Genomic DNA, 20,188 nt, shown 5'->3' on the forward strand with positions numbered 1-20,188 from the left:
ATTCTGGGCCCTGAGTCCTCCACCCTCATCCAATTTCCTTCTCTCCTGCTGCTTCAATTTCAGTTTACTCACAACCCTGTCTCCTGTTGAGCCCAACCTGCTGTTAAACCCATCCAATTCAGGTATATTTTTCAATTATGCAATATTCATTTGTTTCTTTTTAACATATATTCCAATGCTATTGAAATCCCCCACTTTCCCCTGTTTTTTTAAACATATTATTCACAGTTATTTTTAAATACCTACCTTCCAACCATACAGAATAAACGCTAAGCTAAGTAACAGTTGTTTTACAAAATGCCATCAGATTAATTAGAAAGCTCCCCTCCTTACACTATAGAAAGTAAGTTAAGTTTCTTGTGGAAAATGATACTTCTTAGAAGAGGCCAAGGAAGACATGCTGGATTGCAGACCATGTGTGTCTAGAAAAAAAAATTCTTACCTTTGCTAACGTTTTCTTGGAGTAAATGTCAGTACGAAGGCCAAAGTTCTGCATATCAATTGGTTTTTCCTTGTTCTTCTCAGGAAAATTTAACATCTGCTGAGCAGCAGGGACCTACGAGTCAGATAAACAAGAAACGGCTGCATTAACCTCTACACACTCAAGGGAATAAGAGTTTTTAAACAACTGTTTAATATTGGCACCTACGGAGATCATACAAAGAAAAAAGACTCACACATCCCCCACTACACTTCTAATAAAATTGTGTTTTGTAAGAAACATTATTCTGCCTCTTGTAAGTTACAGAAAAAACAGACAACAAATTTTCTTCAATACAACCTTCCATTTCATAACAGAGGGCAATTTACAGCAAAATATCATGTAATTCCAACTCAATGCTATATATAATCTAATTGGCACAATGATCTTTTCAATAATGTGTACACAGATGTCCACTTTCCAAATGCTAGGAAAGGAAAGGAGTTTCAAACCATTTAACGGATTTAAACCACCTTTTTATTAGTGTCTTTGATGGCAGAGAAAGGCAGTCTTGAGTATGAAAAAAAATCTGTAACTTAAAATAGAAGGCATACAGTCCTGCACTTAATGGGGAGCATTATCTAAAACACTAAATATTCCTATGGACTCACACATAAAAACAAACACCACCTATCAACTGAGAAACAGCACCATTAAATGATAAAACCATTCCCTGAACGTCAGTGCTGGAAGTGACAGTCTGTTACCACCCAGAACTGAAGGAAAGGCACGCATACCTACCTGAGGCGACCGCAGATGCAGAGGCACAAGCCCAGAGGGGGTGTCAGCTAAGACGTTGAAATGAGGGGTAGGAGGCGGCCCCATGGCCACTGGTCGGCTTTCTGGATCCACTTGGTAATTGACAAGCCCCCACTGCTCTAAAAAGGCGTGAACCCTGAAGAACAAAGCTCTGAAAGTCAAAGACTAGAGAACGAACCTCATCTCTATCACAATCATCACATTTCATTAAAAAAATGAAACAAAACGAAGTAAATATTCTCTATAACTCTGAACCATCACAAAGTTAACTGTCAGTTATGGTTTGTTGCATGAGGGACACTCAAGATGATGTTGCTAGGTCAGCACCCCAACACCGGGTATAGAGCCTCATCTTCTCAGAGAAACGAGAATTCTCATTTAAGTCCACGGAAAGAACACACAGACCGAATCCACAGGAGACCCGCACTGTACTTTGTTTCTTCAGGCAGATTCAGGGCACAGAGCTTATCTATTCCCTACCCTACCCGTTTTCCATCCCTGGTCATTTCACGACTTGACTGTAAGATAAAAGATGTAAACTATAACTTGAAAAATGAGGAGACAGTGTTAAGGTATTAAAGAACAATCAGCCCCTAAATCAAAGACACAAGACAGAGATGTCTTATTAACCCAGAAAGCATCCAGCTGAACCAAACACTGAGCAGTAGCGCACCAGTAGAGCCCGCCGTGAACGTCCGAGAAGAGCTGAGGCGTCTTACCTCATCACAGCACACACATCTCCAGTCAGGTTCCTGCGACAAGCAGTGCTGGTTAAATACTCCTGGGGGTTTAGGCGATATGTGTCAATCATGAAATTTCGGTATGCCAAGTATCTAAAAAGCAATAGAAAATTCCTAAGGTCGACACACACAATGAGTAGAACCCGAGAGCAAATTCAGAGGTAAGACAAGAACATATAAAAACAGAGAAAAAAACACGAGATTCTGTTTTTCAACAGATTCCACAATGTACCGAGCATTTTTGCTACAAGATACTTAAGACCGTAGAGAGGCTAGAGGCCTAGCAGAAGTTTTTGCCACAAAAGTAAAACCAAAGTCTGGCAGCTGGAGGACAGCTGTACAGGAGTAGGAAAGGCATACTGTTCAAGGGTCTGTGTCTGCTAGGCTGGATAAACAAAGCCTGGAAGGTGAATTCAAAAAGTTAAAAGGGGCTAAAATGCTCAACTGTGCTTTTAAGCAGAAGACTTGCCAAGATAAATAAGTATTTATAACTGCTAGCAACAGACAAGCCAGGTGGGAGAACACACTGTCTGACTAGGTGGAAAAACTACCAGGGAAATGAGTAATGTTTCTTAGGCCAAATTCTTGGCTCTGGTTTTAAATGATTCCTTACAGCTTTGTTATGGAAAGACTAGAATTATCTTTGATGTCTAAAGTTAAAATCTTATAACTATCATGGGCAATCTCCCACCAGAAAATACTTATTATTTAGTTATCTGTATTATGACATGGGTTTTATGCAGAAAATTATTCTTCCCTAACAATTTAAACAAGAGACATCCATTTGTGCAGTCAACATATGCCTAAGACACAACGGAGTCACACTGTTCATGATAATGCATGGAGAGCTATGTATAGTACAACTGGTGTGGATTTATTTTGGGGTTGAGGATCTCCAGAAGGTGTACTTGAGGGTGACCAGCAAAGGCAAAAATAATTTTTGACGATTTTTATTTCCAATGTAAAACCAGAAACAATCTTCTATGCAATCAATATCAACTCTTATGCAGCCATGTAATCATATTTGGCATTCTTTTAATTACTAGTCATTCATCAGCAAAGTAAAGATTCCATTTCTCCTAGATTATTACACATACGTAATCTGTAACACATATGTACACATAGGTGAGAACTGTAAGGAAGAAACTGGGACTCATTCAGTAAGTAAATATCTGTTAATGAATGCAATCTTTAGCTGTAAGAGCGGACAGGCATGAAGGTCAACGTTGCTGAGGAAGAAACAAATACCAACAATTGCCTCTGGAGCAAGGGGTTCTGTGCAGTGGGGACAACACCACTCTGACTGGGGTAAGATGGTCGCAGACTCGTGCACTGGTGAAGATAAGGCAGCGGTGCCCCAAGAGTGCCCGGCCACACTGGTGCCGTCCACCCTACAGCCTGCTGAAGCATGCAGCTGCACCGCGTGGTTTCTTTGTGACACACTCACATTTCTGGAGTCTTGGACTTGTTTCTCCCATTGAAAAACTCAGGAAGAGCACGACGTTCAATCACATGAATACTGAAAAGGAAAAAGAGGAAGTCCTCTTAGAAAAATAAGACCTTAAAATCTGAGCTGTCCTTAATTTTCAAAGTAGAACAGATAAATCCAGAAATTGAACACTACTTGCAAAAATGAACTGGCTTTTGCAAATTCCTATGTCTCAACAGCATATAATGAAGTCAAAGAAAGTTTTCCCTTCTCATCCCCAATATTTATTATGGTGGCTTTTCTATTTCCACAACCAAACTCAAAATATCCTATCAACACATTGCAAGGCATACATTTTATTACACCCATGTCATAATGTATCATCATGACTACGCAATGATCCACAGACGGGAAGAGCTCTCTGGATACTTGCCAACAATTATCAGAGAGAGTGGGTGGCATAGCAGCACGCGGGCGAAATTAATGGCTGCCCAAGGACCACAGAATATACAAACATCAGTTTCTCAGGCTCCTAACCTTCAATGCATCTTTTTGTCCAGCCCTCGGAAACACTGTGGTAGATCCAATTTTGAAAAAGATTTCAGTGATTTACTCCTTATAAAGACCACATAACTAATTTTTAATATTTAGATAAAGGCACTAATAATTTTATAAAATGTTATGGGTGATAAGCATGTAAATGGTCAAGGGCATATAAAATGATCAGGCCTAACATCTGATCCAATGAACAAACTGTATATCGAGTACAAAGGCTCTGACACTGATCATAATCAATGCTTTTTCCTGAAGACACATTCTGGTTCCTCAATGGCTTCAGATATGCAGCACATACTGGCTACACGGGAAAGAGCAAAGCGGTCCTCTGTGAATGCAGCAAAAAGCGCTCACTCTCACACTACTTGGTATATTTAAATTGTTTGAACTGGATCTGTTGCCTAATACTAGAAATACAAATTACATGAAAGTTTCCAGGAAGATAAATCTAAGATGAATTAATGCTATGTCAATATGTGTATGACCTGACCGAGTTTTACTTTAAAAAGAACAGCTACTAACAATTAATTATATGGTTCGAATATACCTCGCGTTGTTTTAACTGTTACAGGTTAGGAAGAGCTCAACATCCCCCCACCAATTTCTATATTCACCAAGAGCACACAAGAATGTTTGTTAATCCAACCACTTTCAACATCTCTGTTTAAAGTACTGGCGGCTGATTCCTTAGGTTCTGACAATGAGTCTAGCAGTGGAGGGAGTGGGATATTGGGGCTCAGAAAACACTAGTCCTTCATATCAACTCTGCAACTTTGGAACCCTCGAACTGAAGCAGCAGTTGCCTATAAAACAGGGATGTAACTAACCCCCACAGCACACTTTGCAACATGCAAAGGTTATGGTGCAAGTGAAAGTTTCTGTAACCTGTAAAACCTACAAAATGATAATTAGGACTTTCCCCTTCCCTAATTTTAGAGGGAAAGAATGCCAGTTTCTCAAGTGTGTCTTAAGCCATTCTGAATATTAACATGTAATTACAATTAATAATGACAAGACTGAGATGCTTCCAAATTTAAAAATCACAATGCAATAACAAGCGTAATGAGAACGGGCCTGCAAACATGTGACCCAGTGAACCAACTGTGTCGGACCCTTTCCTGTCGCAGCTTCTACTCACTCACACTTTTAAGGAGCAGCATCCAGGGTTGGGTTCAAAAGCTTACAGAAAACCTCAAAATTAGAGCCATACGTCACGGTTTGGATAGGAAGTATGGCTCAACTGCACCATCCACCCTCTTCTTCTACACTGGCCTCAAGAGACCTCTAGGTATTTTACAACCCACCTACCCTTAAAGAATGATAGTGTAATGACTGTTGAGAGCAGAAAAGAGATGCAAACAGGACCACAAGATTCTGAGTAAGGGGAGCATCACTGAAGGAAGTACCTGAACTCTCAGTGGGAGTGCCTTACAGGAGCTAACATCTACGTGGAGGGGCAAGCTCTGGCACATACAGTTAAAAATAAAAAACAGACAAACAAAAATCAGTCTGAATATGAAACAGTCACGCCTCTTAAGTTACCAATATGTAAGGCATGTAGGACACCAGTTATTTCCAACAATGCTCCAGTGATGCCACTGGGGTTGAGGTGAGTGATGGGGCAGATGCTGAGGAGGTGCTCTCTGAACTTTTTTGCATGCCAGTGTTTACACAGGAGAAGGAACCTAATGTTAAAATGCTTCCTATTAAAATTAAGCCATTACTAGGTAATGAGATGAGTTTTAAAAATATACTTCTTTAATGCTTTCAAAATCAAATAATGAACATCAATATTTTATAATTACTAAATACTCGTGGATTTGCTTACCTGAAATCATCAGCTGATCCCAAATGAGCCAGGTTCACTCAGGCTTACAAAATCTTATGATCCTAAGTTACAACATGATGTAGTGTCTGTCCTACAGTGTTTTAAGTAACACATTCCAAAGCTAAAATGAAGTCACTCTCCATCTCAGTCTGCCAGGGGTTTGGGCAGAATGGTGCGGTATGGTTTCAGGGCACAGCACCCCCGGCCCAGGCACCGTGTACATGGATGTGAGCGGCCCACTCACCAGTTATAATCAAACCATGACGCATAGCTGGGAATGATGATGTGATTGGTCTGTTCTGTCACATTATCTTCACCAGCATCAACTGAGCGGCTCTGATCCCCTTTGCTGGGATCTTCATCTTCCTATAAAAAAAGGGGCCAAAGTTGGGAGAAAGGCAGAATGACAGAGATAAGTGACAGCTTTCCGACTTCCGGTATGGCTCACAAAAGTGAGGCTGGATGACCCGACTGCAAGGACCAGGAAAACACACTTTTTAAGGGAAAACAGTCTTTCACGGTTTGCAAGGTGCTTTCGTCACAAGATACCCACATGACATGGCAGACTTTCTCTCCCCCTTTTACAGATGAGGGAAACAACTTAGAGGAGGCCCCCAACTTTCCCACAATAGCTCATTTCTTACTTGTCCAAGTTTAACCTAATCCTAAAGTTGAAACCTAAGTTATTTATAAGGAAGCAATTCCAGGGCACTACGACAAGGTGTCCCCTCCCTAAAGACTGATCCTAAGTGTCTGTGAACAGCTACATGCACATTATCTCATTTCTTCCTCACAGTATTAGCAGAAGGCATTATAACTTCTTGTGGATGAGAAAATGCAGATTCAGTTATAAACAGGGTGTAACTCCACAAAGTCCAGAGGAGAGCCTACATTCTTAATCACTCCCACTACTAAAAATCAGCACTGAGTCTTATTAGATTTTTTCAAAGGAGTCCTCCTGAAAACCTGCTTTGGTTAATAAAAATAAATAATTTCAAAATCACTGCTCTGGGTTAAAACACAAGCACATTTCTTATGCTACCAGTTAAAAAGTAGTTATAATTACTTTTAAATAACACTGTTTAATACACAGTTTATATTCAAATGAATCCAAGTGACCCAGAAATGTCCTTCATGTATTTTTCTCCCCAGTCCAGAACCTGAGCAAGGATTCCACATTATACACAATATTCATGAATCTTTAGTTTCCTTTAATTCTTGGTTTCCTTTTTGGGGGTATTTTATGACATTAAAATTTTTAAAGAATCCAGACCAGACAACTTGTACAATATCCAACAATCTGTATTTATCTGCTCTATTCTTCTTAATTAATTTCAGAATAAATATTTTTATCAAGAATATGACAGAAAATATTTTTCTCTACATTCAGATGTTTTCTAGTTTTGTACAGTTAAATCTATCAATTTATCATCTGTGGTGTTTTAATCTTATGAAATGCTTTTCTATTAAGACACCAGTTATATTTTTAATTGCTTTCTTTTATAATGGTCCCATAGTTGAATTTCTACCTTTCACTTAATTCAACCTAAATTTCCTTTGATTTACTATTTGAGGTGAGGACCTAGTGCCTAGAAACTAGGACAGTAGTTGCCTTAAGATGGAATGAATACAGGAAAAATTTAACATGTGAAAAGCACTAAGCTAACTCTGGCTGTTACTTAAATGACATTAAAACAGGCATGTTAATACTGATGGCAAAACTGAGGAGTTTTATTTCCCAAATCAAGGAAGGCAGCAAAAAATATGCTCATGATTAATGCATTTTTGAGATACAGATTTTAAAAATTCCATAGAATCACAAAACAATTTCCTTTATTCAGGAAACCAGGGAGGGACTGGCATTGCAGCTAGTGAAGGGTCACATCTGCAGCTGAGTTCTCTGTGAGGAAGCCGAGAGTCAGCCTGGCCACACCCAGCCACATTGGGCTGGAGCTCTGTGATACAATTCCCTGTGGTTTCAAGGTTCCTCCTGCCCCTGGTATAAAAAGAAGTCTTACAGGCACCTCTTTGGCTTTCTCCTTTGGTCTCCTACCACCAGGCAGTACTGCTTATTCTGCATGGTAACATCTTTTTACATATGTAATATTCCTTAATGTTTGTAAGTAGTTCGTTGACAAAAGATATTCTGCTTTAAAGAAAAACATCACAAAGACAATTCAGTTGAAGATACATATGTAGAAGTTTCTTGAAATAACTTTTCCTGGAAATCCTGTCATGAATATGTCTACTGCCTGAATGTATAAAAAACAATGATAAATGTCAATTTGGGGAATTTGACAATGAAAAAGAACTATTCATTTTGAGCATACTAGGGAGTTATTTCAAGGTTAGGGATTAGTTACACTTACTGGTAATACAAACATTGCAGTCTGAATGAACAATGGGCCACACACTGAAAAGATAAGCAAAACCCTGCCTCAAACCCAAGGCCTTCCAACAGCATAGTTACTCTCATTTGTCCACAGCAGAACCGATGAACTAGGAAGTACTGACTGTAAGGCTGCGGGCAGCCAGGCCCTACAAAAATGGGTGTGGAAGGCACTGTCCCTGCTCACTTGCGTGCTGACCATACGGTCAGCTCTGACTGCTACCTGCAACAAGGGGCCAGGGTATGGGAGCGGCATTACGTAGGGAGGTACAAATTTCCTTTTGATAAAATTCTGGGTCAATAAAGGAAAATTACTTTGGGGGTGTGTTAAGGAAATGAAATATCAGAAGAACCTCAAAAATGAGTACTTCTAGAGGCATTTCCAACTCAGTGTTCCTACTGCTCCAGCCACAGGACCCTTGGGGTCCCTTCTTGCACCAGGATTAATCAAGTGTTACCTTTCCTCCTGTTGTGACTGTTTCTTCATCCTGCTCATCTGCAAAAGCAAAACATAATGTGTATGAAAAACGGGTAACACTGTTTAGGTTACCTGGAAACATTAAGGTTTCGGTAGCTGATACTGGACAGGGAATAGGAAAGAAACAGAGCATTATTAAAGCAAATACACCTCCAATAATTCTGTCAATTAGAATCGTACACAGCAGAAACTGGTATTTCTAATGAATTACTGCCGGGCAACGGTGTCAGTCGTGCTGTGACCCTCCTGCCTCAGGAAGGCTGGGGCAACAAGAGTGATGATATTTTGGATCCCAGAGGAAATAAATGAAGAAAGAGGTGAAAGTCAACCCCTGCAGAGAGTCCTGGTAAGAGTGTTATTAATTCCTTCTGAAGACAGGCTGGCCTTGGGAAAGAATAGGAATAAAGCCACGTATACTTAGGTATATACATCCACAGTAGAGAGAGGGGCCAGCGGGGGCCCTCACGCACATGCTGTCTGTGGCTGCACCCTCACAGCAACGGTGAAGCTCACCACCTGTGACAGAGACCAGGCCCACAGCCCCTCACCTACTATCTGGCCTTTTCAGAAAAAGCCTGCCAACCCCTACTTTAGAGGACATAAGAAGAGGATCAATATTTTATAGGTAATAAGGGTAATATTCAGTCAACTAAATTTTATACAGTGCTACTGTGTGTGCCAGCCGCTGTCCAAATGCCAAGGACACAATGATGAACAAGAAAAGGTTCATCTTCCTGGAGTTTACATTCCAGTTAAGAGTGGCAGGAGATGGAAGAGAAATAGACATTAGATGTAAAAATTGCTTTATAGAGACTGAAAACAGAAGTAATATATTTTAGAGAGAGACTGGATGGCCAAAAGAGGGAAGCCTCTCTGGAAAGGTGATACTTAGTGAAACGTAAGAAGGACGAAGCAGGCAAGTCATGAAGAGGGAGTGGCCACTTCAAGGGCTCAGGTGGAGATGCACTCAACAACTTCACAGATCTAAATGGCCGCCATGAGCACAAACAGTGGCCAAGAGCAGGGAGCAGCCACAGCGATGACACAGGCATTACTGTGGTGGTTAGACAGCCTTGGACCTGACCGTGTGCTATGCCACATGACAGCCACGTGTGTGGATGGGGTACTGAACCCCTCCAGCCTCCATTTCCTCATCAGTAAAACTGGGCTAACAGGGTTTACGGTGAACTGGAGACATCTGTAGAATGATACCTGGTAGGGACCATGCAACACAGAGATGGTTGATTTGTAAAGAAGAGACAAACACCTACTACAAGGGACATGGGATTCAGGGCCTGGTGAGCCTGGTCCCAGCAACACAAGTCCCCCAGCTGTGCACAGGCACCGTTTTTTCTAAAAAGCGACTGACCGAGAGACTCTTAGGTAGAGCTGTCGAAAACGAACTCTGTGTCCTTTGGATCTTGGTAAACCGAAGGAAAACCACTTACATACGGTGTTGGTACAACTTACTGATCTCTCTCTGGCTAAACTGTACAAGTGAATTTTAGCTTGGCAGAGTCTGGGCCCCTAGGTAATGGTGGTACCCAATGGAAGTAGGCCTCTGACAATACTGAAGCGACAGACACCTTTGCTACTGGCTCCTGGACAGCAATACCCAGTAAGGTTCTCTTCCTCCTTCCAGACGTAGGCAAACGCACGCCCACCTCAGCTCCTAGATCTTGACTTTAGTTAGAGATCTCAAGAAAGGAGAAAGGACTGGGTGTATTCAGCCAAGTGTCATATAAGGCAGAATATGGATCAGTTAAAAAAAACACCACCATGGACAGGAATTCCAGCTGATGGATCCATTACTCTGGCATGGTTCAGGCTAGAGCTAATGCAGAAAGCCAGATTCTTAAATGATGCACTGGAAGCTTGCTGGTCCCTGGGTGAAAGGCCAGGGTAAGTTACAAATTCCTCAGACCCTAGCACTTCCTCAGGTCAGCACCACCTTCAGCTACAACACTCCTGGACTTAGACCACATGCCAGTCACAGACACAAAACGAAGAATTCATACCCAGCACTACAAATTTTCAAATCTAGTAGGAACCACTACCCTTTTCTTAAAACTGGCTTCTACTGGACTCCTCTGATAAAGCTTATTGCAAAAATACTGTTACTTCACTTTTAAAAGAAAAACTGTCCACTCCCTTAAAACTACAGATTGATGGAGTCCTTCTCAAGAAGCATACTTAAAAAGCAGAAACTGCCATTCAGTTTAACAGGCTGCCCCAGTGAAGAGCACCAAGCCCAGCGCTCTCAGCCTGTGCAGTCCTGGGAATGGAGAAGAGAGCGCCTGTACTGACCTTTCCTTTCCTGGCCTTGGATGCAGTGGGGCCAAGTCCGGCTGTAGCATGGGCAGTATAAACCTATGGGAATGGAAATCTACACTCGACTAACAACGTTAAAAAAAATTAAGATAGAAATGATGTTTTGACAGCACCTCTTATTTTCGTTTATTCTGTTGACCTAATACCATCCATTTATATAAACTGTCCTCAAGACAAGTTTCTGCTTCTAGTTCCAACATAACCCAAAATAGAACTGTCCACAGATGTTCAATGACAGGCGTTAAGTCAGGAAAAGCAGGATGCATTTAGTGAAATGAAGCAGAAAAACTCTTGCAAACACCCACTAGTATCTGCCATCAAGAATGACTGTGATTTATATGAAATACAGAATGCATGTATCTAGAAGACAGAAAAAACGAAGTCTCATTTTCCATATAAAATCCCTTCAAGTCTGAAACTCTGTCAAATCAAAAATTTGGCATACACTGAAAACACTAGGTTCTCTTGTGATTTTTCTAAGTGAAAAAAGTAACTGAGATCATTACTCCATATGTAACTCTCAGAAACAAAGATGTTTAAAACTACCAGTTTTTAAAACCCTGAACTACACTTGACTACACTTCTCTTTCTACCCTAACATATCCAAGACTTATCCTTGTGAAAATGTACCCTGAAACTGGGAATACTATGAGAAGATGATGTGACTCATTTTATACCATTTAGAAAACTTATGGTTGATTTACAAAGTATTAATAGTGAACAGATTTTTGTTCTGAAGATGCAAAATCAATTTGCATATGTGAAATTAATACTTCAGAGAGATTTTAAGAAGTGCTTTAATTACAACGATTTCTTTACAATCAGTGAACCTGATTCTGGTATAATATCACCACGGTTGCTAGTGTGCAGGGGAACACTGTGCTCTGTGAGGGGCAAATCAGTAAGAAAAGATCGCAGGCAATCAGCCCTGCTGAGGCGAGCAAACCCGACCACGCGGGAGCAGGTGCGTGGGGGCTCAGAGCATGTGCTGTGCTGCAGAGCATGGCAAAAGGGAGCTGCATTTTTCTCAGTAAAGAGGCCATATATTTGAGACAGACAACACCACAGAAGTTGCATAGGTTTTTGGTTTTTACCTAGATCTGCTACAGTTCCTCCTTTAACAGGTGTATTTTCACTATCTTTCTTTGGATTCACTAGAAAAAAAAAAAATTGTTATAGGAGAAAAGTTCTATTTGTTTTTAAGAAGAAAACAGAACAAGAGACAATCACATAATACACAAATCTCTCTGCAACCCCCGTTTCTTTCAGTGGCCTCACGTAAAGACCACATACCAGCTAAGAAACAGCAACACTTTATCACAGATATTTAGTGATGAATCACCCAAGCACCAGTATTTTTCCACCATAAAACAAAGAAACATGTACAGCACAACCTGCAAAGAACCTTCCAACCCCTTTCCCACAGCGCTGTTGATTCCATTTTATGCCATTCATTAAATGGGCAGACCAAGGGAGAATTGATACCTTTCACACATCTATATGGACATGAACATGTATCTGAGGGTTTTTTATCTTACATGCTATCCACACTGTAAACATTCTACCGGTCTGTAACAGTGCCTGTGAGATCTTCCCATGTAAACATCTCTTTCACTGTTAATAGATCCATGGTGTCCTGGGTGGATCACAAGGTAACTAGCCTTATATCAATGGAAACTTAGTTTATTTTTAAATTTTCACTATCCTGTAATCAGCATTCTTTTATCTTATCTATCTTATCTTCATGCATTAAGATGGACTCTTATATTTTGGGTTCTAATTCTTTGTAGGCGAGAAACAAATATTTTTCCAAAGGCTAACATTTGTTTAAAGTGCATTAGCATTTGGAAGTTGACTGAGTTTTTTTTTTAATTTAGCGCTTTAATCCACCTAGTTTAAATTCTTATGTATGATACAAAGAAGGGTACTGTATTTTCCTAGAAGTATTTGTGAGACAGGCTGATCTTTCCCCAATAATTTGCATTGCCAAATTCACAAATCAGATTTATAAACAAACAAGTGTCTATATTTGAACTGACTCTTCTATTGAACTGACAGAGTCAGCCACTCCTATGTCTAAATGATAACATACTAGGTATTACAGCTTTACAGCTTAGTTAGATATCCATTAAGACTCTCACCACCATCACAGCTCTATTATTTAAAATAAGTATTTTGGTTACTTCTGTGAATTTTCTCTTCTATATGACCTTTAAAATACATTTGTGTGGTTTCTACTGCCGCATGTGTAACATTACAGACGAGCCTATTTCTCTTTATTTCAATTATTAAAAATAAAACTGACCGCTTAAAAAAGAACAAAAGATATTGTGGGGATTATAATACATGTGAAAGCAAAATATATGAAAGATAGGACAGGGAATATATCAACCTTTACTATGGTTAATTTCATACATTTTTATCTTAATTAGGTAGGAGTGATTCAAAACAGATTTGATAAATTAAGGATATATATTGTAAGCCCTAAAGCAACCAGTAAGAAACAAACAGCTTGAAAGCAAACAGAATGGGAAGATCCACACCAAGCAGAAGAGTGGCTGCCAGGACATGGGGGAAAGGGGATAATGGGGACTAACCCTCGGTAAGAATGTGACTTCCTTTCGGGGGGATGGAGACACTCTGGATTTAAGACAGTGGTGGTGATTGCACAACAGAGCAAATACACAAAAAACCACTGCAGCGATTAAAATACATTTTAAAAAGGTAAATGTTTTGCTGTGTGAAGTATATCTCAGTTAAAATTGTGCTATAAAAAACCATCTAAGTTCTAAAAGAAAAGAGCAGTGGGAACAGGAAGAGGGGGGGAAAACAGGACTAAGGCCACCCATATTCACAATGGACTATGGACTCCAGTTAAAAGCATAAAATGTATATTGGGAGGGGGGACGTCAACCTTTAACAACATGGTGTGTACAAGCAACATGCTTTACATAACTAGGGAAAAGTGTAAAAGAATGAAAAAGAGAGAAGTTGAAAAAAGGACTGTAATTTGTAACACTGCTGTACTAATGTCTTGGGGATAATGAAGAGTGAAAGAGAAATAAAAGGAAGGGTGTGGTAAGAAGGGGCTCTACTGTTATCGGAGCTCAGGCTTCAACACAAGCACTGTGGCGGCAGCTGAGAGTCAGACCCAAAGATACTTCATCAGGGGCACACAACAGTGCCCTGAGACGTGCCCTTCAACAGCAGAGCTTCAAAGTATGCAAAGAAAATGCAAGGAGACAGAAATGTAACAGGAATAAGGGGGAAAACAGGCAAATACTCAATCACCAGCACAAGCCTCTAGCATCCTTCTCCCATAACTGACTGAAATAGGTTAACTGTACATAATGGAAGTGTTCCACTTTTTCTATGGGTATTGTTTCTTCTAGGAAAATTATTACTACAAAATATTACTAAATTTAGAGAAGTGTTTTGTCATGGTGTATTTTCTCAATAATAGCAAAAACAACAAGATTGGGAAAGAGGGAATTTCATTAATGCTAACCTTAATCGGGGGAATCTATTCACGTGTGAAAGCTGAGTGGCGACACAGAACAAGAGGTGAATGATACCATGGCACCGCTGCGATGAGCATCTTAGTTAGTGCTCCTACACTCTAGGCACAGGAATACAAACCATTTTTTGGGAGCACCACTTCCTCTATGTTGGGTACAGGTGTGGGGTCCTCCATGTCCTTGGTAAGATCTTCTTGCTCATCTTCCTCTTTCTGACTTCTGCGCTTCCCATAAAGATTGGCTTGGCTAAAACACATGAGTATATACATATAAGTAAGACTACTATAGCTACTTATAGGAAATAAATTCAGAGTCGTCACCCTCATTGTTATTAGTATGTATGCTCAAAAAAACTTTAAAAGAAAAATAGAAATGAAAAAATTAGATATGTTCCCCAAATTACATGTTAACTAGGCAAAAGGAAAATAACTAGGCACTAGAATGGGACACATAAATTGTACAATACAAACTATAGGCAATACCCTAAAAGGTATGTTGCTTAAAACAACTTAATAAAAGAACACCTACCACTGAAATATGGCAATTTTATCTCAGATCATCAATGATCATGTAAGTTCTCTCAGAGACATGTACAAGACTACAAAGTAAAATCACCTGGGATGATACTAATTTTTTAAAATAAAAAACTGGCATTGCTCTTTCACCATCAACTCAATCAAATCAACATCTATTTTTAAAGTATATGCCAGAAAGCATGTTCAAACATGCTTGAGTTCAAACAAGAATGGAATTGATTCCTTGAGGAATTACACGGGATACAGGATAGAAATTGTTACCTAACTCCTGTAATAAATATAATGTGTACCAATACAGAGAAACAAACACAAGTACCAAGAAAATACAGCCCCGAGAATCAGAACTGAAGGTGATAGTTACACTGGACCTTGGGAACCATAACAATTCACTAAAATAGGCAATGTGTCAGGGTGATGAGTAAAACCTAAGGAAAAATAACTTGTTTTGGGAAGCAACAGGCCGTGACCTAGACCCAGACAAGGGGGTGGGAATGGGAGCAGTGCTGACGGGACGCAGGTGGCCAGCCCGACCCTCCACTGCCGAGACAGTGCTCAGGGTTCTCTTCCAAGGGATGACACACTGGTAGAGCTTAGAATAAGGTAGGAAAGTTTGGTAAAAAGAATTTTAATAAAAATCACATGACAAAATGTTTTAACGTCTGTAAACCTGAAGTGGGCAGAGAGAGAAAATACCTTAAGGAGGAAGAAAAGATGTAGGAAGATGAATAAAACAAATATTAATAAAACAACTGAGGTATGTTTTGATCAGAGGGCCCTAAGGGGAAACTTAAAATGAGCAAAAGCCAGCTCACTGGAGATAAGACATGTGCACTTCAAGGATGTGTACACATTTACTTTGGGGAACTGAATTACTGGGTTTTACACTCAGAGCAGGGACTAAACGCCATCACCAGAGCCTCCTGGACCCCACATCTGGGCACCGTGGCCACGGGCGCACCTCAGACCTCAAGTGGGAGGGGCAGCCTTTTCACCCGAGGCCCGGGTGCACCTGGAGAGGCTGCTAAGCTTTCTGCACCAGGATGCCAGGGGCTCTGAAAGCGCTGAGCATCAACAGTCAGATGAGAAATTTAAGAAAAAAGGTTACCCTCGATAATACCTATGAGAAGTCTGTTGTTCAGGTTTTAATTGTTAGGTTACATGTGACTTGACAAAATATCAAAACCTTTTATGACAGGGACTGCTTCACTATTACTTATAAAGCTAAGAGTTACCATCTCTAAAAGCTTTGATGCATGGGAAATAAAGAAAGCTTCACGTAATGCCACCTTCAAGAAATAACAGGATTCAAGTCATGCACTGGATACAAAAATACAAATGTGGCTAGAGAGGAAGATCAGTAAAGGAAGGCTGAGAGGCAGAAGATGCTAAGTGGACCTTTATAGAGTGCAGTCAGCAAGCAGAAATTCAACACATGAACAGAACAAATTTTGCACCATCATTTTCTAAGACTAAATTATACTTTTGTGAATCATATCAAAAATATTTTGAGCTGGACAACCCCAAAATAATTAAGTATCTACTTAACATATAATAATAAATTATTGAGTGTTTATCTACCAATTAGTAAGTATTTGCTTTAGGCCAGGCTTTCAAGTCTCAACCACTACAACCACCTGTTCAAAAAGAAACCAGAATCCCCACTCAAGGGAGACTCACTGAGCGCACGTGAGCTGAACCGAGCAAGGCGCCTGCCGCTGCTCTTTGCGGAGCATGAGCAGTTGCCTCTTCTGAATCACTCTGACCACCAGTGGAAGACGTGGGAAAATGAAAGAGAAACTACATTAAATGCAATTCCCTAAACTCCTTACCAGCCATGCTTCTGCATCTATACTGAGACACAGAAAAAAGACCATATTCAGGGTGTCTCTGTATAAACACAACATAAAATGCCCATCAGATAATGTTCCATAATGAGACAAGTTATTGAAGCGAAGACAGACAAGCCTGTCAAGTAAGGCCCCCTTTCAGCAAAACTGTGAATGTAAATCGGTAAAGTCCACCGGGCTTGGTTCCAATGCCTTTTAAGTCATGCTGGGGTCCTTACCCTTTCTTCCCACTCTTCTTCCGGGACTCGGCAGGCATGGGCGGCGGAGGCGAAGGTGAATGTTTCCTCTTTCGAGCATTAGCAGACGCTTTTCTCTCCCTCCTTTCTGGACTTCTGACTGGCTAGGAAGGAATAAGTGGACATGAATGTCTGCAGCTCTGCCGACTCCGCAGTTCCTATGAACCCCGTCCACAGAGTACAAAACCCACTCTGTCCCAAATGAGATCAGGGTGAATGGAGGGCAACCCTTAAGCACCCTGAATCAAGAGTGGTGAAGAGTCCCTTACTGGCCTACCAGGTGACACACCACCAACAGCAACAGCACAGCTGTCACAGGTCCTCAGGCCAGGCTACGGGCAGAGGCCCAACACCTGCAGGACTGGGAGCTGTTCCTGCTCAGTCTGTGTGCCCAGGTAGTTTTGAAAAGCATTACCAGCAACTACTGAAAAAACATTAAACACATGCTATTAAATTAATGAAATACAAAGACTGACTGGGTGACCTTGTGAAAAATTACTAGAAACCACTACTAATTCATCAGTAAAAAGAATACATGAAAACTTTATGACACAAAAGATGCTAAATAAGATTGCAATTTATAATTGGAAAGTCAACCTATGAAAGTAAAAGTACCCCATGTGCTGATAACAGGACCTTATGTACAGGTGACACCCAGGAACCCACACAAAGCCACAAGAGTCAGTCAGGGAGCTCAGCAGGTACGGGGTACACATCAACGTGCAAAGCCAGCCTTGGCAGGACAAGCACCAGCTTGATGAAGTGGACCAGAGTAAAGACGAAACACCTGGAATGGTCCCCAATATTGTATCTAAGGCACAAAAAAACCAGAGGCTAAAATCTCGATAAACATTAACCTTCCTGGTGCCACCCACCCACTACGACCAAATGCCAGTTTCCTTTCAATGGTGTCCATCCTGTCCAAATCAACCTACAGATCCAATGCAATGCCCATCAAAATACCAGTGACACTTTTCATAGAACTAAAGCAAATAATCCTAAAACTTGTATGGAACCAGCGAAGACCCTGAAATAGGCAAAGCAATCTTGAGAAAGCACAAGCTGGGGGTATCATTCTCCCTGATTTCAAGCTTTACCACAAAGCTACAATGATCAAAACAGTGTGGTACTGAGACAAGAACAAACCCGCAGATCAATGGAACAGAACAGAGTGCCCAGATATAAATCCACGCATACATGGTCAGTTAAAATATGATAAAGGAGCCATGCGTATATACTTGGGAAAAGGCAGCTTCTTCAACAGCTTGGTGTTGGGAAAACTGGACTGCCACGTGCAAGAGAATAAAAATGGGTCACCATCTTATACCACACAAAATCGGAAATGGACTACAGACATAAATGTAAGACCTGAAGCCATAAAACTCCTAAAGAAAACAGATGCAGTACACTCTTGAACATCAGCATTAGTAACTTATTTCTGTATTTGTTTCTCCAAGCAAAGGGAACAAAAGCAAAAATAAACAAGTAGGACAACATCCAACTAAAAAGCTTCTGCACAGCAAAGGACACCATCAACAAAATGAAAAGACAGCCTACTGAATGGGAGAAGAGAGCTTCACGTGACACATCCCAGAAGGGCTCATATACAAAATATATAATAACTCACAACTCAACACCAAAAAGATAATTAATAATCCTGTTTAAAAATGGGTAGAGGACCTGAATATACATTTCTCCAAATGTATATTCAACATATAGACATATAGACGGTCAACAAGCACATGAAAAGGGGCTCCACATCACTAATCCTCAGGGAAATACAAATCAAAGCCACAGTGAGACATCCCTGCACACCAGTCAGAATGGCCACTACCCAAGAGACAAGAAGTAGTAAGTGTTGGCAAGGATGTGGAGAAACGGGGACCTTTCATACACTGCCGTTGAATGCAAACTTGTGCAGCCACTAAGGAAAGCAGTATGGAGATTTCCCAAAAAAACTAAAAATAGAGATACCATATGACCTGACAATTTCACTTCTGGGAATTTACCAGAAGAAAACAGAAATCACCAATCTAAAAAGATACATGCACCCCCATGTTTACTGCAGTATTTACAAGAGCCCAGCTATGGAAGCAACCTAAATGCCCTTCGATAGTTGAATGGATAAAGAAGATGTGGTATACATACACAATGGAATATTATTCCGCCATAAAAAAGGAAACCTTGCCATCTGTGAAAACATGGCTGGACCTGAAGGGTATTACGCTCAGTGACATTAACTCAGACAGAAAGACAAATACCATAGACTTCACTTACACTGGATCCTAAAAAGCAAAATTCCAAAGCAAATTAGGACAAACTAAAAATGAAAGAATATGAAAAAGACACATTGTTAAATTATTTTTCTTAAAAATCAAGAATATACATACAGTGTGACAGTTTTAGTAAGAAAGTTTCAAGGCTGAAAACAGGTATGAAATAACTATTTTTTCTACATTAATAGTTAAGTGTATCTGTCTCAAAGGTTTTTTCAAAAAACTCAAACATAAAACAAAAACCAAAAATTCTAAGTGCTCCCATTTGAAAGGACTTCAGAGTCACAGGTCTCCACCTAACAACACTGCCATCAACTCAATCCTAAGCACACCTAAGCCACCTTCTCAGGCTTGGCTCTTCCTCTAGTGGGTCGTGGACAAATCCAAGGAATCATGGATGAGTATTTAGGTGCAAGGGCTTCTTAAGAGAACAAAGAATATTGTCAAGCCCACCCACATCCAAAGATGACTGAACTATATAACTCTGAGACCGTAAGGCCTATTCTTTGTACCAACTACTGTACGTACATTAACAAAGCTATTAAAAAGTATTAAAATCAGTTTCCCTTGGAAACCCAACAGCTATGTTAAACTACTCTGTGATAACATCTGGTTCACAAAATTGAAACTCAGACCTAGAGAGTATCAGCTATACCACTGCTACACTGCACAGGCAACTTTAGATCTTTATGACCCTTTGAGATTTTCATGCCCCCTCTTTTGGGGTGTCAGCTCCAGGGATGGTGGTTATGGTCATTCAGTATTTTTTATATATACCTGATGGC

At 40.4% G+C, this 20,188-nt stretch overlaps 1 protein-coding gene across 9 annotated transcripts in view; it reads right to left on the reverse strand.

Annotated features, from left to right (window-relative positions):
• The window catches only part of SMARCC1 (SWI/SNF related BAF chromatin remodeling complex subunit C1), a 170,607-nt gene that overhangs the window by 59,803 nt on the left and 90,616 nt on the right, over positions 1-20,188 (reverse strand). For all 9 annotated transcript variants that reach the window (XM_073230539.1, XM_073230538.1, XM_073230535.1 and 6 more), the window contains 9 exons: positions 17,110-17,231; positions 14,630-14,754; positions 12,085-12,144; positions 8,640-8,677; positions 6,037-6,158; positions 3,428-3,499; positions 1,960-2,073; positions 1,223-1,376; positions 443-556 (listed from right to left, as the gene is read on the reverse strand). In XM_073230539.1, the coding sequence (XP_073086640.1) occupies positions 443-556; positions 1,223-1,376; positions 1,960-2,073; positions 3,428-3,499; positions 6,037-6,158; positions 8,640-8,677; positions 12,085-12,144; positions 14,630-14,754; positions 17,110-17,231 (921 nt within the window). The remainder of the gene's footprint in view (positions 1-442; positions 557-1,222; positions 1,377-1,959; positions 2,074-3,427; positions 3,500-6,036; positions 6,159-8,639; positions 8,678-12,084; positions 12,145-14,629; positions 14,755-17,109; positions 17,232-20,188) is intronic.

This window comes from Manis javanica, chromosome 3 (genome assembly GCF_040802235.1).
Source record: "Manis javanica isolate MJ-LG chromosome 3, MJ_LKY, whole genome shotgun sequence".
Lineage (NCBI taxonomy): Eukaryota > Metazoa > Chordata > Mammalia > Pholidota > Manidae > Manis > Manis javanica.